Below are 22,825 nucleotides of genomic sequence, written 5' to 3'. Positions count from 1 at the left end.
AAAGAGGGATGATTCTATTGCGTTTGTTTGTGTCAGTGTGTATAAGAAGAGGCTGACTCATTCAGGGTTTCATTTTTACTTTGAACTTCGACAGGAATTGTGTTTAGTCACTAATCTTATCCCACCCAGTGGATTAGTCTGATTAGCTGTTCTGGGCAGGAGAAAATTTTTTTTTTTTTCATTATTTACTCATTCCAAACATGTATGCTACTTTCATGGACTACTTTCCTCTTGTGTTTTTGGTCCCCTTTGGAGCTTGTCAGGTGTTGTCGTATGGAAACAAGCTTCTTGAAGTTTCCTCCAATTCTCATTTTTTTGTTCTACTGAGAAAGAAAACCGCATACAGTTTGGAAAAACACAAGGGTGAGTAAATAAAACAATTAAAATTTTTGGGTGAACCATTTCTTTAAACAGAGCTGGTTAATCATGTTCCAGGTTCAACTGATTCCATTGTTTTAGTCATTTTGCCAAGTCTTCAGTTGCTCTGAAGTCAGATCTGCTGTAGTCACCAAACAAATTCAAAGTGAGAGAGAAAGCACTCCCTCACTGAAAAGGCCCTTTATGTCGGTCTGTGGCACAGCAAGCTGCATGCCTTTTTTTGTTGGGCGTAGAGGTGGGGAGAAAGAGCAAGGAATCATGAGTCATGGGCATTATGTTGACAAGTTTGAGTCAGAGCTTTAAGGGACACGACAACAGCGCTCTCAGGATGTACCATTATACAAGGGAGGAGTGATGAAACTTCTGAACTTTTGGCTACAAACAGAAGAATAACATCATCAAGGTGATGTCTGTTATCAAACCTGAAAAACATGATCAACAGCAATGAATCACAATCTAATTCCAAACATTCTTACTTTATTTCTTTTTCTCTCTTTCTTTTTCTTTCTGTGGACACAAAATTAAACATAATATAGAACAATTAAATTAGGAAAAACTGAATTTTAGCTGAATGAACACTCATATTACATTACAAGAGCAATAAAACAAAGTCAGAGGATTCACAAGGATTTATCCTGGCACTCCATCTAGTCGACAAAATCGGTAATAAATCCTTCATCAGTCATTCACAGTTGAAATAAACTGATTAATTTGATTTGCTGTTGACAAACAGAAATAGATAAAATTTGCCACATGTCCTCAGACTATCCTTTGGTGCACAAGTCTTAAGTTTTGTCATGTTTGGACCTTGTGAATACAAATAAAGGCATATTTGCAGTTAAAATTCAAACCCTTCAAAATTAATTAATGAATTGAAATCCTTTGAACAATTTTTTGTCAGAAGGATCCCTAGATTATACATGCAAAATTCTGTGTGAATTGGACAAATGGAATAGGACGAGTTTGAAAAAGTAGTTTTTTCAAAAAATCTTAGTGGTAGAAAAGTTTTTGTGTGGAAATCATACATGACCAAATTATTTGGGGAACTGATTGTTTCAGAAGACAGAAATAGTTTGGAAGTTATTAGCAAAAATGCAAATTAGCCTATTATAGTGCCACCTTGTGGCCGATTCTCACCAAATTTGATATACAGCCTAATTGTGGCGACATGTAAGTGCATGGCAATTTCATAACGATTGGCCATTCACAACGCAAGTTATTAGCTGCTGAAATTTGTTTGGAGGCTGGTGGCCATTTTTGTTTATTTGTCAAATATGTTAGCACGTTACCCAAAGAAGATGCATGCATTTTTTGTTGTAGCACCCCCATTGGAGAAATTTTGCATGCATCCTCAAAATGTTCTGATGTAAACATATACCAAGTTTCGTAACATTTGGACATTGTGTTCAAAAGATATAGGTCAATGAGTGAATTTATGCCACGCCCAGAGAATTAATTGGCCTTCCTGCCAAGTTTGGTGTCTCTAGGACTTACAGTTTTTGCTGCCCATACGCTTTTAGGGCAGAAAAAGAATAATAATAATAATGTTAATCAGTACAAATAAAATATGATTCCAGCACCACCATTCACCATATGAAGGGTTTTATATTAAGCCTATATTTAGATTTCATTAGATGATTTTCTTTTTTTTAACTGTTTTCTCCAGATATGAAGTTGGAGACGTGATGTGCAGACATGGCACATTTTTCTTTGCATGCCCTCGCTTCAATTTAGAATACTCAATTATATAATCAAAAAAACTAAATAAAAATGAAAGTGAGGATAAAAATATGGATAATATTGTCAATTACGATTGATATAGATGAAGAAAATCACCATGAGGTGTACGTGATTGTTTATATTTCTCCTCCAGAGGCTGCGGTTCTCAGGAACCATCCTGTTCCACCCACGGGGAAAACTACCCATCGGATTGATTTTTGCTGATAACCTATAGTTTAACAAGCAACTTATTTGGGCGACCTGATAGCCGAGTGGTTAGGGCACAAATGCCATGAGCAGCGAGTCCCCAGTTCGATTCCTGGCTGGCCGGACCATTTGCTGTATGTCATTCCCCTACTCTCTTTCCCCATGTTTCCTGTCTCCATTTCACTGTCAAATAAAGGCATAAAATGGCAAAAAAATAAATAAAAAATAAGCAACTTATTTACATGGATTAATCAGCAAAAACAATCAAATCGATCGACTTTAACTATGGAATGTAACTTAAAACAGCCGTATCATATTAGTCATCGTTTAATTCATTGCACATTTTCTGTAATGCAAACTAAAGTGTTCAGCTGAGCTCCACAGCAGAGGTCACAGGAATGATATGTGACTGCTGGAGTCAACAGATCTCCAGTAATGTGCACCAAAATGATGCACTGAGCTAAATCTTGAGCAAGGTCTCTCTAACAACTGCCTCTGTCTTCTCTCTCCCTTTCCCTCTAGGTGTGGCTGAAGCAGTGCTTTTGTTTTAAGGGAGAACTGTTCTCCTGTCATTTCTCTTTCCTGATGTCCCCTTCTGCATCATAAATTCATGATCACATGACTTTGGATATGGACGCAGTCCTGTCCGACTTTGTTCGTTCTACTGGAGCCGAACCGGGACTGGCCAGAGACCTGCTGGAGGGTATTTTTCTCCTTTTATTTGTAACTTGATTGACAGACACCAAAAGACATTTACGTAACTAAAGACTTAAAACAATAAAACCAACTCTAAATTCTGATTCAGTAAGACAGTTTTGTAAAATAGCCCTTATGTGACTACATGTCTGTTGTATTTTATATTAATCTGCCAAGTTGCTAAATCAAAACTAAATTGCTCCTATTATAATGTTGCTGTCTACATCTGAAGTGCTCATTTACTACACAGTATGCATTAAAAGTATAGTTTTCTGTTTGGTATCAGATTTTTGAAAATTGTACTGTGGATATATACAACAGTATAAATGATATGGCAGAATCTCCATCACTTATTCTGTCACAACATATACCAACATTAGTGAGGGACAACCTTCATTGCTTTATGATTAACTGACTGCAGGAGGGCATAAACCAGTGGCTAAAGGATCTATATGTATGTGTACAGTAAGCTAAAGCCTTAACAAACTCAGCACATGTTGCCTAGCAACACTCTGTGCAGATAAGAGAATGAGTTAAAAATATATTGTTCTGCAGTATGCATGCTGGACAGTCAGTACATGCTTAACAGGCAACTGCTCTGCAATGTGTCGTTGACCCTTGTTGGATGTCATGATGTTTGGTTAATGTTTAACCTCTTGAGCAGATGTGCTGTGGAACTATGCCCTCTGGTTTTCTTGAACTTCATTAATGTGGCTCTCCTCGCAGGCAAGAACTGGGACCTCACAGCTGCGCTGAGCGACTTTGAGCAGCTGAGACAAGTGCACGCCGGTAACCTGTCATGCACCTTTACAGAGGAGAGAGAGTATCCCACTATTGATAAGGAGATGGCACGGATGGGGCGGCCCCTCTTGCATCGCCAAGATGAGGTTGTGCAAGGTAAGAAAAGTGCTGGTAAACCTAGAAATTTAGATATATACACCAGTGAGCCAAAACATTATGACCACTCACAGGTGACGCTAATAACGCTGATCATCTCCAACAAGGCCACATGTCAAGGTCTGGGTAGATTAGATGGTAAACGAACAATCAGTTCTCGTAGTCAGTGTGTTGATTGCATGAGAAATGGGCAGGAGTAAAGACCTTAGCGACTTTGATAAGGGCCAAATTGTTATGCCAGATGACTGGGTCAGAGCATCTCTGAAACAGTAAGACTTGTGGGGTGCTCCCTGCCAGCAGTGGTGAGTACCTACCAACAGTGGTTCGAGATGGGGCAAACCACAAACCGGTGACAGGGTGTTGTGCGTGAGGGTCAGAACTGACAGAAGGTCTACTGTGGCACAAGTCACAGAAAATTTTAATGATGGTTACGGGAGGAATGTGTCACAACACACAGTGCATCGCACCCTGCTGCGTATGCGGCTGCGTAGCCGCAGACTGGTCAGAGTGCCAGTGATGACCCATGTCCACTGTCGAAATCGCCTACATTGGACACGTGAGTGTCGGAACCAGATCTTGGAACAGTGGAATAATGTCGCCTAGTCTGATGAGTGATGTTTTCGTTTACATCACGTGAACGGCCATGTACGTGTGCGCCGTTTACTTGGGTAAGTGATGGCACCAGGATGCACTGTGGGAAGACGACAAGCCAGTGGAAGGAGTGTGATGCTCTGGGCAATGTTCTGCTGGGAAACCTTGGGCCTGGCCATTCATGTGGACGTCAGTTTGACATGTGCCACCTACCTAAACATCGTTTCAGACCAGGTACACCCCTTCATGGCAATGGTGTTCCCTGATGGCAGTGGACTCTTTCAGCAGGATACTGTGCCTGCGACACTGCATGCATTGTTCGTGAATGGTTTGAGGAACATAATGAAGAGTTCAAGGTGTTGCCCTGTCCTCCAAATTCCCCAGATCTAAATCCGATTGAGCGTCTGTGGGATGTGCTGGACCAACAAGTCTGATTCATGGTAGCTCCACCTCATAACTTACAGGACTTGAAGGATCTGCTGTTTTGGCGGCACGAGGGGGACCTCACGATATTAGGCAGGTGGTTTTAATGTTGTGGCTGATCGGTTTGTGTGTGTGTGTGTGTGTATGTGTATGTGTATGTGTATGTGTGTGTGTGTGTATATATATATATATATATATATACAGTTTACATACACTTAGATTGAAGTAATTAAAACACATTTTTTAACCACTCCACAGATTTCATATTAATAAACTAGTTTTGGCAAGTCGTTTAGGACATCTACTTTGTGCATGACACAAGTAATTTTTCCAACAATTGTTTACAGACAGATCGTTTCACTTTTAATTGACTATATTACAATTCCAGTGGGTCAGAAGTTTACATAAAATAAGTTAACTGTGCCTTTAAGCAGCTTGGAAAATTCCAGAAAATTATGTCAAGCCTTTATGCAATTTGCCAATTATCTTCTGATAGGCTAATTGGAGTCAATTGGAGGTGTACCGGTGGATGTATTTTAAAGCCTACCTTCAAACTCAGTGCCACTTTGCTTGACATCGTGGGAAAATCAAAAGAAATCAGCTAAGACCTCAGAAAAAAAAATTGTGGAGCAATTTCCTAACACCTGAAGGTACCACGTTCATCTGTACAAACAATAGTACGCAAGTATAAACACCATGGGTCCACGCAGCCATCATACCGCTCAGGAAGGAGAAGCATTCTGTCTTTTAGAGATGAACGTAGATTGGTGCAAAAAGTGCAAATCAATCCCAGAACAACAGCAAAGGACCTTGTGAAGATGCTGGAGGAAACAGGTAGACAAGTATCTATATCCAGTGACTCCAGCCAGGTCTCCTAAGCAACCAAATTGGCCCGGTTGCTAGGGAGGGTAGAGTCACATGGGGTAACCTCCTCGTGGTCGCTATAATGTGGTTTGTTCTCGGTGGGGCGCATGGTGAATTGAGCGTGGTTGCCGCGGTGGATGGCGTGAAGCCTCCACACGCGCTATGTCTCCATGGCAACATGCTCAACAAGCCACGTGATAAGATGCGCGGGTTGACTGTCTCAGACGTGGAGGCAACTGGGATTCGTCCTCCGCCACCTGGACTGAGGCGAATCATTATGCGACCACGAGGACTTAGAGCGCATTGGGAATTGGGCATTCCAAATTGGAAGAAAAAGGGGGAAATCCCAAAGAAAAAAGAAAAAAAAAAGAAAAAAGTATCTATATCCACAGTAATACAAGTCCTATTTTGACATAACCTGAAAAGCTGCTCAGCAAGGAAGAAGCCACTGCTCCAAAACTGCCATAAAAAAGCCAGAGTACAGTTTCAAAGTGCACATGGGGACAAAGATCTTACTTTTTGGAGAAATGTCCTCTGGTCTGATGAAATAAAATGGCCGTAATGACCATCGTTATATTTTGGAGGAAAAAGGGTGAGGCTTGCAAGCCGAAGAACACCATCTGTCCCGTGAAGCATGGGGGTGGCAGCATCATGTTGTGGGGGTGCTTTGCTGCAGGAGGGACTGGTGCACTTCACAAAATAGATGGCATCATGAGGAAGGAAAATGATGTGGATATATTGAAGCAACATCTCAAGTCATCAGCCAGAAAGTTAAAGCTCGGTCGCAAATAGGTCTTCCAAATGGACAATGACCCCAAGCATACCTCCAAAGTTGTGGCAAAATGGCTTAAAGGAATAGTTCACCCAAAAATGAAAATTTGCTGGTAATTTACTCACCCTCAGGCCATCCAAGATGTATCTGAGTTTCTTTCTTCATCAAAACAGAATTTAAGACTTTTAGGGTTTCATTTCTGGCCTCCTCCTCTAAACAATGCAAGTGAATGTACTCCATTTTTTGACGGTCCAAAATGCATATTTAGGGTGCATCAAAATAATCCACATGACTCCAGTCATCAAATAAAGTTCTTCTGAATGCAAACGATTATTTTGAGAAACAAAACAATACTTGTATACTTTTTAACTACAAATGTTCACTTCCGTACATCTCTGTGAAGTGCGCTCATGAGAGAGATAACGTAATCTTGTTGGTAAGGTCACGTGAAGGAGGAGGCAGGAAGAAAAAAATGGTCCATGTAAATCTATATAATCAAACCGACAGCAATGCACAAGATATTCTAACATAGAAATGCTCTTCTAGCATATGTTTTAAATAATTAAATGATCTCTGTTGTTATACAGCATTGTACTAACATAGTAGATTTGAATATAATCACAGTTTTGAGTTTTTGGTTGTGTTTTCAGAGTGGATTGTACTTTTTATAAAGAACCACTTCATATTAGCTACACATTAAATAATATTTGCCTCTAAGACAGTTTTTACAGGTATCTGACAGCTACAGGTCACTATGTTGTCTGCATTGGCAGTAAACCCATAACAAGAAAGGCCTTAAAACAGAATATCACGAAATATATAAGATCATTTCAGAGAAATTAACGACAGGGGCATTTTTGCCCCCACATTTGAAATATTTGCCTGTTTTTGTCACCTTTAATGGCATTTTTTCGCCGAGCCCTGGTTAATTTCTGACCCTGGTAACCCTGTGCATGGACTGTCCTCAATTCTCCAACTGTGTTTCACAATTTATGTAAAAGATTTCACGAATCATTACACTAGTTGCATATGATGTCATCTTAAAGCCTTAACCAATCTATCCTGACTTAAAGTGTTTTTTCCAAATGAAAGGAGTGGAGCACAGATAACAATAGGTCTAACAAGTAATAGGTTACCGGTATCTAGTTTCATATTCTCCAGTATATGCAGTAATTTGAACATGTATCATGGCAGCAGCCACAGAGAAGCGCCTGTCGAGGGGAATTTCTCATGCCAGCTCCACCATCGTCTCTCTGGCCCGTTCGCACGTGTCCTGTACAGGCAGCATCAACGAGCCGCTTCTCGACACTCCGCTCTGCACTTTCCAGTTGCCCGACCTCACCATCTACAGAGATGACTTCCGGGGCTTCATTGAAAGAGATCTTATCGAGCAGTCTATGATGGTGGCTTTGGAGCATGCTGGTTAGTCCTTCCATTTCAAGAATCTCTTCTTAGAAACCTTTGAGGATTTATCTAAACCAAATATTCTCAAATTGTGAGTTTTTCAATCTTCTGACATAACCGCTCTGTTTCAAAACCCAGGTAGCTGCCTTGCTTTGTGAAAGTAACTGAAATGGGTCCTTATAAGTGATTTGATTTGGAATGCTGTACATAGACAGCAACTCTGTGCATCAAACACATAGTACTCCTAATGCAAAGCACACAAGAGTTTGATGGTAGTATGTTGCTAAGCTATCAGCGTGATTTTCTTATAAGCATAAAAATACATAGAACTCACGCATGTGGAGTAAATAGTTCATTTTTGATTAGATTGAATGAAGCCCAAGTACATTTATAATCAACATTTCTCTCGCTTGTAAAGGCAATATGCGATGCTGCCTTAGAATTGTACCAAAAGAGTGTATCTTAGAAGGCAGCTGCCTTCCAGCCTTTATGTCAGGAGTGCACCTATTATACCTTAAAACGCTGCCTACATATGCAGCTCACTAGGTTTTGGAAGAATTTTAAACCGTGTCATAGTGTCTGTAGTCACAGACTTGAGATAAAAGTGTCGTTTATAACCATTTTGTAACAGGCCGGCTAAACTGGTGGACTCGTTTGGGGACTGGCTGTCAGAGTTTATTGCCTCTGGCTACTAGTGGAGATGGGAATTGCCTGTTACATGCAGCTTCTCTGGGTGAGTGTCCAAACTGTCTTCTGTACAAGTAAACAGCACAAAGCATATGACTGCACTTTGTGTCCTTTTTGCATTGTACCTTTTCATTTCACTGTAAAAACATCTTGCATGCATACCATAACATGTTTATAGTCCTTAGAGCTTTATAGCAGTTTAGATCAAAGTTTTACAGGATAAAAGACTATTTATTCTCTTCAGAATCCAATGAGGTATTCATGCTTGCGCATCTTCAAACTTGGCGCCTCAAGATGTGTTGCACCAATTTTGATGTCTTATGCCATTGTCTGTGACCAATCATGGCACGGCATGCTTTCCGTGATAGAATGTATGAGATTTGAGAGCTATGGCGGAGGTGCAGATTCTCAGTAAATGAATTACTCAAATAAATTTTTCAATAATGAACATCACTATGCAGGTATGTGGGGCTTCCATGATCGAGACCTGATGTTGCGTAAGTCTCTCTATGCACTGATGGATCATGGACAGGAGAGGGAGGCGCTAAAGCGCAGATGGAGATGGCAACAGACCATGCAGAACAAAGAGGTCTGAGCAGTTTGACTGTTTAATAATTTTTAGTATTTGAGGAAAATTAAGTAAAGATTTTCTTTGATGTAATGTAAGATGTAGATCAGTTTGCTATTGAAATTCTTAACTGAAAGCAGAAAATAATTGGGAGAAATAAATAGAGGCCTAATTTTTGTGTGTGTGTGTGCAGTCAGGGTTGGTGTACACGGAGGAAGAGTGGCAGAAAGAGTGGAATGAGTTGTTGAAACTGGCATCTAGTGAACCCAGGATACATTACAGCACCAATGGCAGCAACAGGTGTGTTTACCTTTTTCTTTACTCCACTTCTTTATGCTCCAGACTGGAAGTTGTATATTGCATTGTTGTATTGCACTCATGGAGTGAGTGTGTTTTATGTCATGCAGTGCTGAGTCGCAAGAGGAGCCGGTGTATGAGAGTCTGGAGGAGTTTCATGTGTTTGTTCTGGCTCACGTGCTCCGCAGGCCGATAGTGGTGGTGGCCGACACCATGCTGCGAGACTCTGGAGGAGAAGGTATGAGGAATAAGTTGACACTTATGATAAATCTCTGTCAAAGCTCCACACTACTTGTGCTTCTCTTGTTTTTTTGTTTTTTTTCTTCTTAACCTTGTATAATTGACTTACAAACAAGTTTTTCCTTGCTATTTTGAAGTAAAAAAAGGTTGATGTGCTATCTTGACATACTCTAAATTTTACAATGCAAAGCTCCCTTCCCAGTCCACCCAGTCCATTTATTGAAACTAAGCTGCAAAATTCATAATTTAATGACATCACAACCATGAGCATATTAACACATGACCACGCAAATCAGCTAGAGCTGTCAGAATTAACACGTTAACGCATCCAATTTAATTGAAAAAGTTTAATACGTTAATTTAATAGAAATCAAGTCTTTTTCGGCCCATGTAAGGCACATTTTAACCCTTTTGCGTCAATAAAAAAAAAAAAAAGTTACTCAGTGGTCCTTCGGACAAAAATGTCCACGTCAAAAAACTGCCATAATAATATTATATTTTAATATTATTTTCCACTTTCAATTAGTTAATTTATTTTAACCAACATCAGTCCTGATCATAACTACCAAATATTAATTCATTTTCAGGATTTTAATTATGCCACTGTTGTTTTTGTGAGGAAAAAAGAACTAATTAATTGTGTTGGGGGGGGATTATCACAGTCTGGGATATGTCAATGATTAGCAACAACATTGATTTTGATGCATTATTATTTTTTGTGCAGTGTCAGATTAAAAAAAAACAAAGCACTCAGGACTTTGCATAAAAATATTATATATTTTATTTTACACTTTCACTGACTTGTGAGATTTTTTTTAACCAACATTAGTCCTGATCATAACTTCCAAATATTCATTCATTTTCAGGATTTTAACCCTTTAAATGCCAGTTTGTTTACATAATGCCACTGTTGTTTTTACACACACACACACACATTTCTCAATACACACATACAAAACACACTCTGACATCCGTACCAACACACCCACACAATTTTAGCTGCATCATTTATTCAATTGGCCTGCAGTGCTCTATAAGGGTACGTTTACACGACAATGATGTACTAAAAACAGAAACGTTTTCCTTTGCGTTTTTGAAAAGTTTCACGTACAGACGACAAAGTTGTGAAAATGATCTGCGTTCACACGGATCTGCAAAAACAACTAAAAGCGCTGTATTATGCATGCCAGGCCAGTAATTGGCGATGTCGCTTTGTAAAGAAACAGTACGCGCCTGCGCACATAAGCATTCTTCCACAGAGCGGTGAATACAAACAATGAAGATGGCGAAAGCATCGAGCAATTTTGTCTGGACAAAATCTTGAGCAGCACAAACACAGTCCTGTAGTCCTCCATTTTGAATGTCCCGCACATTGTTTTGAAGTACTCGCACGCATGCCTATAGACTGAACACGTAATACGCATGCGCATGACGTCATCGTTTTCGCAAATCGTTTTTGTATGTTTACACGGAGACGATAACGGCATCGTTTTCAAAAACTTGCACTTTGAAATCCGTTTTCAAAAGTTTTCTGTTTTTTGTTGAAAACGTTGTTGTGTAAATGGCCCCCAAGACAGCAAACAGAAAATAGGAAAAATCATGTATTTGCTCCATAGGCTAAACATGAAAAATGGCACCATCTGGTGGAAAATATTAAAAATGTAAATTTTGAAGCCAGGGCTCCAGAATGAATGCATATCTTAGAATTCATAATTTTATGCTTTAATGGAACTGGGATCAAATATTGCAGTTTTAATGGTATTCAATGGGGACATTTTTGTCCTGAAGGTCCTGAGTGTAACTATTAAGGATGCACCGATACCACTTTTTCTCTTCCGATTCCGATATTGGAAATCTCAGTATCGACCGATACCGATCCCAATCCGATACCAGTGTTGTTGTTTTTTTTTTTTTTTGCATAATCAGTTTAGGATATCTTTACATTATTGTGTGGAACTAATTGGGTGTACACTTTATTTCAATATAAATGTATAGCTTATTAAGAAAATTATACTGACCTGGGTAGCTCAGTGGTAAAATACGCTGGCTACCACCCCTGGAGTTCGCTAGTTCGAATCCAGGGCATGCTGAGTGACTCCAGCCGGGTCTCCTAAGCAACCAAATTGGCCCGGTTGCTAGGGAGGGTAGAGTCACATGGGGTAAACTCCTCGTGGTTGCTATGATGTGGTTCATTCTCGGTGGGGCGCGTGGTGAGTTGAGCATGGTTGCCGTGGTGGATGGCGTGAAGCCTCCACATGCGCTATGTCTCCTTGGCAACGCGCTCAACAAGCCATGTGATAAGATGCGCGGGTTGACGTTCTCAGACGCAGAGGCAACTGGGATTCGTCCTCCACCACCCGGACTGAAAAAAAAGAAAACTATACTAGTATACTGGATAATGTAGCAGCAAAATTAACAGTAATTCCAATATAAGTCATCAGTAGAAAAGAAGCCTTATATATATATATATATATATATATATATATATATATATATATATATATATATATATATATATATATATATATATATTTTTTTTTTTTTTTTTTTATAACTTGTATCTGGATTCACATCTCTTTTGTTCAATTTAGTTGTAAGATATCAGCTCACTTTTCATTCACAGTTATTTTTTGGAACCCATTCAACTTAAATATTATTATAATTTGTAAACAGTAATAATAATAGTAATATATAGTAATGTATCTCAATCGTGCACCTCTAACTTTTAAACCCTCACACTTTTATTTTGACATTCTGAACCCTCCAGGAAGTCCTGTATGTGTCTGTTTTATGTTATTCCTGCAACAACTTAATGACAACTAGACAGCGATGCATAATGGACTGCAGTGGAACAGCAACAAGGATATCAATTATTTGGGCCATATCTGATTATTGGAGGGGACTTGTACCTCTCAATGTATATTGCGGTTACAGCCCTGCCTAATACATCAACTAATGTTTAATGAATGAAACCTTATTGTAAAGTGTTATCATTTTTCATTTTAACATTTCATTCTCCATAAGCAAAGAATATCTGAAAGTTTTTGTGTGTGCGTGTGTATTGTTTAGCTTTTGCACCAATCCCATTTGGAGGGATTTACCTGCCCCTGGAAGTACCAGCCAACAAGTGTCACCGCTCCCCTCTTGTTCTGGCATATGACCAGGCCCATTTTTCCGCCCTGGTCTCAATGGAGCAGAAGGACAGTTCAAAAGAGCAAGGTGAGGATGTTTTTTTATGTAGCAAATCTGTTTGCTTTTATGATGCATGCAGTTTTTTTCTTTCCTAATAAACTAATTTTGCTAAACAAACAAAAAACCACCACAGCCATTTTTGGCTGCCAGGAGTCTTTATTTATACTCTTTATGCAGCTTATTCTTTCAAGGGTCTTAAAACTGTAGTCTTGCTTGAACACTGTATTGTGTGTTTGTAAATAATGAAAGTGGAATAGAAAAAGAGTCTGATTCAAAATGCATTGTACATTTGTTACCCTTTAAAATATCTCCACAGTGGTTATCCCATTGACCGATTCGGACCATAAGATGCTGCCTTTGCACTTTGCTGTGGATCCGGGGGAAGAATGGGAGTGGGGCAAAGATGACAACGACAATGTGATGCTAGCAAGGTAGACATTTCATTCCCCTCATCTGTATGTGTGTACGAGTTGGCATTATTTCCCGTGTCACAGTTATAGGAATGCTACAGATGCAGGAATGTTTCCAAGTATTCTGGCTATTTTGACAACACTAAGCAGTGCCAAATGACTCCGCTTTAACTGACTTACAGCAAAGTTCAGTAATGTCTGACCATAATGCCAGCATTAGTCCTGTGGGGCCTGCTATTACTTTGCTGTTGGCCAACATTCAAAATCAGCAACTCTCGCTCTTGAATGCAGATTATCACTAAATGTTCGCTATGAATAGAACACAGGGAAGCCTTCAAATAGCTCAGAGTTTATACGTTCGAATCTGTTCTTTTTTTTTTTCCAAAGAAGCAAGTTCACAGTTTTAGAATGTCACATTATTTAATGTCCTGTTTTAAAATATTTCACTTAAAAATCACTCTTAAATACCTCAGCACGTATTACAAGGAGCATTGCAGTAGAGTTGTTTTTTTATACATAACAAAATTCATAATCATATACTGTGTATTTTAGAAAATGTCATTTACATTAAACATGCTCGTTATCTTACTGTTACATGTTTGTTATCATCAGAGGCAGTTAAAATTAAGCTTGTATGCAAATATCAGTGCTCTGACCTGCCTGTTGTTTGTTTTCAGTGTAACTCTATCTCTGGAGGCCAAGCTTCATCTGCTGCACAGCTACATGACTGTCACCTGGCTTCCTCTGCCATGTGAGGTACAGGTGAGCTTTTTGCTTTGGTAGAAATGATAACAATTATTTAACTGGTGAAGTGTAAAGTAACCACCAGAAGACATTTGTTTTACACCTCTAACGTACATTTTATTGCTAACACAGCTTTATCTAGTGGACTTTCAGAGGCTTGTATTTAAACAACTCATGTGCCCATGGTAACAAGTTTATGATTGAGTTTAAGGGTTATGTACTTTGATGAACTTTCAGAGCTCAGCTTTTAATGTACACTACCAGTCAAAAGTTTGGAAACAGTCTGGAGTTTGTTTCTCATAATCGTAGAGGAATAGTCTCTCCCCAAAATCAAATTTATGTCATCATATACTTAGTCATCCCTTTCAACTTTCTACTGTGGAACATAAAACAAGAAATCTCTTTGCCATATAAAGAAAGTGAATGTCGACTTTTTTATTTGTTTATTTTATTTGATATTATTTGACAATTTTTTACAAAATGTAGAAGAATGATAATTTATACACACCATCCCAGACAATTAAAAAAGAAATTAGTGGATGTTACAAACCCAAATCCAAGGGCTTTTTCTCTAATTACTAAATCAACATTTAACTTAATACCTTCATTATTATGCTACATGCATCAACATGAAGTGAATTTTAAATTCAACACAACATATTTTCAACACTCGGAAGCTGTAAATCACTATAGAAGGAATAACCCTGCTATTAAAATGGATACGAGAAGGGATGTTGTAACGTGGCTTGAGTCTTGTAATCATACACGGAAATTCCAAATCTTCATCAACGGACTAGGGCAACATATCTTTGGCAATGAACACCAAAAAGCTCTACAGTTATTGTTTTGTCTGCTCAAATTAGCACTAAGTGCCTGCTTAAAAACAGAAAGGAGTGTGTTTGGGCTCACTTGTGCTTCTCTGCGTGTGGCGTGCTATATATACTAGAGTAATGTCGTTGTAATATTCAGTGTATTACCATACACTGTTAATGGCACTCACGTTGAGCAATATCTGCAAACAGTGACTTTTTTTTTTTTTTTTTACCATCACTGCTGTAAATCAAAAATATTTCCAGAAAGGAAACTTAAATGATGCTGGGGCTTCTCTCTCAGTGGCTTATCTTCTCAATTACAGTTTTACTTTGATTAACATTTTTGTTTACTGTATAATTCCCATACTTCCATTTGTGTTATTTAATAGGCTAGATGACTTTACTATTTTCTAATATGTGGAAAAGAATAATAATATAGAATGAGTATGTATGTCCAGGCTTTTGACGGGTAGTGTGAAGTTGCACTTCCAGATGTCCTCTGGTAAACCAGTGGATTTAGCTGTTTTTAGGCTGCGTGTGTATTTACGCAAAATTATCTAGTATGTTTAACCTTCTATGTCTTCATCCACAGCAAGCCCCACTGGCTCAGCCAGAGTCACCTACAGCATCTGCAGGAGAGGATGCCCGCACCCCGCCGGACTCGGGAGAGTCTGATAAGGAGTCAGTCAGCAGCAGTTCCAACGGCAACGGAGATAGCAGTACTGCCGGAACCAGTGGGACAACTGGCAAAACTAGTGGTGGCTCGTCCAGTACTTCTAGCTCGTCCAGCAACAGTTCGACAGGACTGACCGGCACACTTGGCAAGGAGAAGGGCAAGAAAGACAAGGATAAGGACAAGAAACGTGCAGACTCAGTTGCCAACAAGCTGGGTAGCTTTGGCAAGAGCCTGGGCAGTAAGCTGAAGAAGAATGTGGGAGGCCTGATGACAGGGAAGAATGCAAGTGGGACTGGAGGCAAACAGGAGGGCCAGGAAAAAAAGAAAGGCTCTCTGAGAGGTCGTAAGGGCAGTAAGGACAGCTCTCCCTCCATTCAGACCAGCTCTGAGGACTCCGGGAAAGGTTCACCCTCCTCAAACAGCGAGCGGCAAAATGGAAACTGCTCTTCCGAAGGTGACCCTTTCAAATACAGCTCGGACGTGAAGGTAAGTCTTAGCATCCTCCGATCCGCCATGCAAGGCGAGAGAAAGTACATCTTTGCTGCACTACTCACTACCAGCAACCGGCAGCCGTTCCAGGAGGAGATGATCCAGCATTACCTGGTGGACGCAGAGGAGCGCTTCCATGCAGAGCAGGAACAGAGGAGGGAAGCTGAGCGCAAAGCGCCGGGGGGTCTTGCAATGACTGGTGGATCCCAATTGAAAAAGGACATGGCGGAGCTAAGTTACCGATGTTCTGAAGGCAAGGAGGAAGCTACTGACAACTCGCCTCCTACCTTCAACGCTTTTAAGTCCTCTTCTTTCAGCCCAGCCATGTACTCGGGTGTTGTCACCATACCAAGGCCCACATTCATTGATCATTCTCCTACCCCAATCACCCAACATCTACATATGCATGGGTACATGGATACTCGACGGCAGCTTGCAGGAGGATCACCTTCTTCTTACTCCGGCCTGCCATCCTATGCAACACTACCACGACACTGTCCTCTAGCACAGGGTCCTCCCCATACCCAGTACCATCCGCCTTCCACCACTTTGGGGAGCCCGTCCCGTATCGCTCCCTGCTTGACGTCTTTTTCCCAGGAGCATGACCCAACTGATTACCCTGCCGAAACGAGCGGAGGAGGGTATACAAATGGCTTGCGGGACTTCCGCTCAACTTTGGACAGTCGCAATGGGCTAATGCCTGTGAGACATTACTCCTTAGGCAGTGCAGGTGGCCTGGCCAATCTGCAGTCCACCAAATGCAGAACGTCTACCTGCAATTACTATGGCCACCCAGAGACGGGCAACTACTGCTCTTACTGCTACAGAGAAGAGCTGAAGAGAAGGGAAACAGAGCCAGCCATTCACAGGTTCTGACTGAACAGTCGGTTCTGCTTTCTCCTAAAGGACTCTGTTGAGCCCACTGTGTGAGCCACATCATATCCTGTTTGCTTTGAGATATGAGATCGGCCTTTCCGAACAAGGTTACTGAGACTCAGACCGAGAGGACAATGGTGGTTGACCGTGGTGGAAGTGGGACTGCTGTTGTGTTACATTTGCTGTGGCTCATAGGCAGAAGCCCAGCCCTGCTTGGTCATGGTCATCCTCTTACCTGTCTCCCTGTCTCCTCCTAGTGGCGAGAATGTAGAGCACAGGCAAATAGACATTGGAGCACAACGTGCTATTTTGCATCACATGAATATGCGTATACCCCAAAAATACACATTAAGCACAACCAGAAAATGCATATTTATATCAGCTGCGTTTGAAAAAAATAATAGACATTTAGAGATGAGATAGTGTAGGATTTCAGCTGCAATCAATATAAGATTTGCCATATTGCAGTTTTTAAGGCAACAATACACTGTTGACTAAAAGTGAGTGTTATATTTTAATCTGCACCCCTTTTAAAGCCATACCTGGCTGGCTTAAATTAGCTGTCTTCTAATATGGTGCTTTCTTGCTTCTAAGATTTTCAGCTTGAACCTTGACAGCCTAACCTTGACAAAATGTCCATATTATAGATTACTTTTGTTTACATTCTATTATACAAAGCCCCTTAGAGGACAGGGTGGGAATTTATTTTCTCATAGTTTTGTGTTCCCCCATAATTGTTTTGAATTCTCTCTCTCAAAAAGTTTTCCATTCCCTTGCAATAGTTTGCATTCCCTTACAATAAGTTTTGCGTTCCCTCGCAATAGTTTGTGCTCCCTCGCAATAAGTTTTGCATTCCCATACAATTTGGAGTTCCCTCGCAATAGCTTCATTCAACCTTTTAAAAAAATTTACCATTATTTTTACTTCAGTAACCATAGTATTTTAGTAATTGGTAGGAGCCATGGTTTTAAAAATCATGGTACGTGTACCACAAATTTAGCATGGTATAACTATAGTAAAACTGTAGTAACTACATTTTGTCAGATTGATTATATTACCATAATTTAGATTTTTCTGTATTATTACTATGATTTTACCACAAACATCATGGTTAAAATATGGTAACTGTAATAAAACAGTGGTACATTTTGTGCTTACTATGGTTTTTCTACAAATACCAACTTTGGATACTCTAGTAAAACAGTAGTTAATTTTCATGATGTATGTATAAAGCTATTGCTAGGGAATGCAAAACATTGCTAGGGGATGCAAACATTTTTGTGAGATCATCAAATTTTTCCAAGGCAATGCAAAATTATTTCAGAAAATGCATTCCCTCCCTTTTGGAGTTTCTTGGACAACATTTGGTGCAAAAGAAAAAAGAATGGTTTTCAAGTGCAAAACCTTTAAAAAAAAAAAAAAGTTTATGCCCTTCGTCAAAGAAAGTCATCAATACTATCCATAGAAAATGTCATGATTTCAGTAGTCCCATCCTAATATTAATACAAGGATGAGCACCTCATGTAAATTTATTCAGAATGGTACATTGTGGCAGTCTTTATCCTGAAGTGTTATATTAACAGTTAGCTTAATTCAAGTAAGGTACTCGCAGGTCAAAGAGGGGCAATAATAAAAACGATTTCTGACATATTAGAAGTAAGCTCCTTTAAATGTTACGGCTTCAAATATACCAGGATTTTCCTTGATGATGTCGGGCTACCCTCAAATTCCCTGGAAATATCTTCAGAGACATTGCATGATCACCCCAGATACTCATGATGGAGCAGTCGGAAGACTTTGCTGCACAAATTCAAGCACTTTTCTTGTGTCCAGATGTTGTACGCGTAAGGTTGTGGGTTTAAGACATGACGATGATAGACTGTTATGTTGCTGTGCTTCTTGTCTGGCTATCAGACAGCGGTTTGCTCCGTTCTGAAGGTAGAGCTTGAAGTTAGCTCATGTGGACTGCGGAGGTCAGGGTTTGGCTTTAGGTACCACTGTGTTGCGTGCAAGCTCACTTGTTTCCTAGTTGCCTTTTCAGTCTTAGTTCAATTCTTCAGGGAATTGTTGAACTGAATTTCTACTTTTGTTTTGTTGGGGGGGTCGCCATATTGATTTAGTCAATATTTTGGACATTTGAGGTATGCTACCAGATCTCTCAGAATCTAAACTGACAAAGGATTTTATGACAAACATGACCTTTCAAAATCCTATTACACTGTTAACAGACAGTACAGCCTTTGGTAAAGCCAGCTAGTTGTGTTAAAGGGTTACTTCACCCAAAAATACACTTTCTATCACCATATACCCACGCTCATGTCATTCCAAATCTGTATGACTTTCTTCAAGCACAATTAAAGTAGTTCATGCGACTTGTGCACAGGTCTTCAGGAGTCATAGGACAGCTAGGTGTGATGACCAGAACAAAGTTGCTACTCACTGAAAAACTTCTGTTCTGCCATAGCTCTCAAATCTCATACGCATATTTATTTAGCAAGATTTTCAGGTCTGTCATTTTTCCGTAAGACTTTAAATATAGTGCTCAACTCGTATTAACTACTTTTATGGTGCGTTTTTGTCATTTTTCGAGCTCCACAGTGCCTGTCACCACTCATTTTATTGTATGACAAAGAGCAACCTGGACATACTTTATATCCATAATCTCCTCTTCCTTTTGAAACAACATAAGAGTGAGTAATCAGTGTTGGAAATATCATTTTTGAGTGAACTATTCCTTTAAACTGAAGCTACAGCTTTCATTGCTCATGTGAAATGGGCTCTACAGTACTGTAAGATGATGTTGCTGCTGTAATCATGATCATTTGAATAGCTGATGTGGGTAACTGTAAGTGGTGGTAGATGTAGAACAGCAAACTCCCACTTTTAAAACACTAAATACAAATGTAATCAGTCGTATGCAAGGCCGCAACGCTTGTTAAATGTTTCTGCATTTGCTTTGCAAATTTGCTAAATTTAAATACGCTAAGCTAGGATGCTAACAAAATGTACTTACCTACAACATACCACTTCATCTGGTATCTCCCTGTTTGAAGATTTAAATTTTGTTTTGTCTTTATTAAACATTTACATTTTAAAGGAATATTTCACCCAAAAATGAAAATTCTGCCATCATTTACGCACCCTCATGTTGTTCCATACCGTTTAACTTTCATTCTTGAATTACAGCCTCAGTCACCATTCACTTTCATTGAATCTTTTTTTTTTTTTTTAACCTCATACAGTGAAAGTGAATGGTGAAAAACTCATATGGGTTTGAAACAACATGAGGGTGAATAAATTATGACTGAATTTTCATTTTTGGTTGATCTGTCCCTTGAAAGCTCTAAATTTCATAATACTTTTGACAGAGTGAAACATTTCTTTGCAGCAAGATAATTTTGACATGTTATCCTCTATTATAACCAATAGATGGTGCACTTGTTTAGGTTTTTACAGCTATTGCCATTTCTAAATCAATAAAATACTTTTTTTTAGTGACTTTTGACGCATGCAGTTCCATGGTGTAAATAAGGGACGAAGAGTATGCTGCTGCTTTTGGATTTAGAACGTTATTTTTTCATTTGATCAAGCACATTTAAATATAAAATGCAAGCAAATAACCTTTTTTTTTTTTTTTTTGTCTTATGTAAGGCATATAGCATCTACCCAAACATTAGATTTCCAGATTTCTGCTAAGTCGCAAAAAGGAATTCAGTGTGTGAGCATGTGTTTGTGGGTGTTTACTGTGTGTGTGTGTGTGTGTGTGTGTGTGTGTGTGTGTGTGTGTGTGTGTGTGTGTGTGTGTGTTTGGTAAATTGTGGTTTTGCAAACATATTGCAGCTTCAAGGCACAAACAAAAGGAAATTGTCAGTGAAATGACAGCTACTTTCCCTAAGAGTTTTATGTTCTCCTTGTAATGTACTCGTAACTTACGTTTAACTGATCCATTTATTTAACGAATGGAATGCTCATTCAGCCACCTGAGCGTTGGACTTTACTAAGAGTGCAAACATTTTTGTATTAAAATATAACAAAATGTTGTATAAATACGTTAAAGTTATTTTTGTAAATCAAAAGCAGTTTTACAGTGTTTTTTAAAGATATGAATGTATGCTGTAGGGCAGTAATCTAAGTTGCAGTCAGCTGAATTGGTGTTGGAGTCAGTATTCTGGAGCATAGATTGACCAAGAGAAGCCTCTTGAACTTGAGAGTTGATTGCGAACAAATTACTCCATCAGTTTGACAAGGTATGATTTGAAAATATATATTTGTAGTAAGATTTTTCAAAAGTTCTGAAACTAGGATGTTCTTTCTTATGTGACTAGTTGTCAAACAGACACACCTCCTGAGGTTTCCTAATTTCAATTTTAAAGCAAAAATGCTACTTAATCACAGGTTAAGTACTTTTTCTTTTTTCTTTTTTAAATGGTGGTGGTGTCCACCTTGAGTTTTTACACACTAAATTCTCTTATTTAATATTGTGGGCTTTGTTTCATTATGATGTAGCTTACTTACTATTTTTATATGGTATGTTTTCATGGGTGTGACAGAGCTACAGTCATCAGCATACTCTTGATTTGCATGAGACTGAAACTGTTGCATGTACAGAACTGGCAAATGCAATTTATATAATCGTACTTGTGCATTACTTCTGTCTAATTGGGCAATTTGTGTTTGTTTTCAGCTGTTTTTACCTTCTTGTTTTGAGAGGTGACCCCAGGCTGTGTGACAGTGCAATCTAGGTGGAAAGAACATCTGATATTTATGTTGGTTTCATTTTATTTTTATTTTCTTTCTTCCTTTTTTTTTTTTTGTTTTTTTTTTTGCACCATTTTAATAAAATTCTCATTGTATTTAAACACAGTTTTTTGTATGGGTCTTATTATTATTTTGCACCTTCACTCTTTGCACACTAAATATGGAGTCTTAATAAAAGCAAACATCTTGTATTTAAAACAGTTTTACACTGACAAGCTTTCAGTCGCAACAGTCCCGCCATGAAAAAAAAAGAAATGGAAATATAAGTAAAATCTTAAAATGTCATGGAAAAAAATCTTAGACATTTCTGGAAACAATCTAAAATAGCTGGGAAATCTTGTGAAACTTTTATATTCACATTATTTGGGGGTGTAGGCTCAAAGCAATCTAATTTAAGGATGGAAAAAAAGCTTTTTCACTGTGCTCACTTTCCTTTTTTTTTTTTTTTTTTTTTACAGTGTCCAAAAAGTGCCAAAAGTCACTTATTGCAATGAGCACTTTTGGCACTTTTTGCCCTTTGACATCTGTATAAGAATAAAGGATTTTTACTGTTTAAAGATGTATTTCTGTGGACACAGTATGCAAGCTTATTCCTTCCTTGAATTTCCAGAAATATTTATGTTTCTAATTACCCTCGTATCTAAAATATTTACCCATTAATGCATACCTCTGGTCTTTAATGACCCGGGACCTCATTCCACCCCCGTACCTCGTCCATTTTTTGGAGTTCTGCCTGTACCATTTTAGTGTTCCTCAACATTTATCTTATAAATAGTGTAACAATACAACAGCATTTTTTTAACTGCTTAATTACCAAAAGTGTATAGGTCTTTAAAGACCCTAGATATGTAAAAGTATTATTTTGCTATCCAATAAATCATATTTTAATGATTATTTCATAACAGTATAAGTTTACTATCACATGATATATATTTCTTTGTTACATGACAAATAAGTACTATATATCATGTTGATTTTCTCTGCAACATTGGTGAATTATCAGAATCCATTATATGTACACACATATGTATTAAACATGCTATTTCTTACTCAGGATGGCGCTGATGTTTCAGTAATTAACTTGATTGACAGTTGACATTGCTATTTGATGAAGCAATAAAGCAG

General features: G+C 38.8%; 1 protein-coding gene across 4 annotated transcripts in view; it reads left to right on the top strand.

The window, feature by feature from the left end:
• Positions 1-20,766, top strand: part of otud7b (OTU deubiquitinase 7B) — a 61,488-nt gene extending 40,722 nt beyond the window's left edge. The window contains exons 2-12 of one of the 4 annotated variants that reach the window (XM_051720052.1): positions 2,827-3,007; positions 3,727-3,897; positions 7,745-7,969; positions 8,583-8,684; positions 9,100-9,227; positions 9,400-9,506; positions 9,614-9,741; positions 12,813-12,962; positions 13,252-13,366; positions 14,023-14,101; positions 15,494-20,766. In XM_051720052.1, coding sequence (XP_051576012.1) covers positions 2,923-3,007; positions 3,727-3,897; positions 7,745-7,969; positions 8,583-8,684; positions 9,100-9,227; positions 9,400-9,506; positions 9,614-9,741; positions 12,813-12,962; positions 13,252-13,366; positions 14,023-14,101; positions 15,494-16,942 — 2,739 coding nt within the window. In that variant the 5' untranslated portion in view covers positions 2,827-2,922 and the 3' untranslated portion in view covers positions 16,943-20,766. Of the gene's footprint in view, positions 1-2,826; positions 3,008-3,726; positions 3,898-7,741; positions 7,970-8,582; positions 8,685-9,099; positions 9,228-9,399; positions 9,507-9,613; positions 9,742-12,812; positions 12,963-13,251; positions 13,367-14,022; positions 14,108-15,493 lie in introns of all 4 variants that reach the window. The other 3 variants (XM_051720050.1, XM_051720051.1, XM_051720049.1) reach the window with 3 other exon arrangements.
• The last annotated feature ends 2,059 nt before the right edge of the window (positions 20,767-22,825 follow it).

This window comes from Myxocyprinus asiaticus, chromosome 16 (genome assembly GCF_019703515.2).
Source record: "Myxocyprinus asiaticus isolate MX2 ecotype Aquarium Trade chromosome 16, UBuf_Myxa_2, whole genome shotgun sequence".
In the NCBI taxonomy this organism is placed as follows: domain Eukaryota; kingdom Metazoa; phylum Chordata; class Actinopteri; order Cypriniformes; family Catostomidae; genus Myxocyprinus; species Myxocyprinus asiaticus.
The sequence above is the reverse complement of the archived record's forward strand: the minus strand, read 5'-3'. Positions and strand labels throughout refer to the sequence as shown.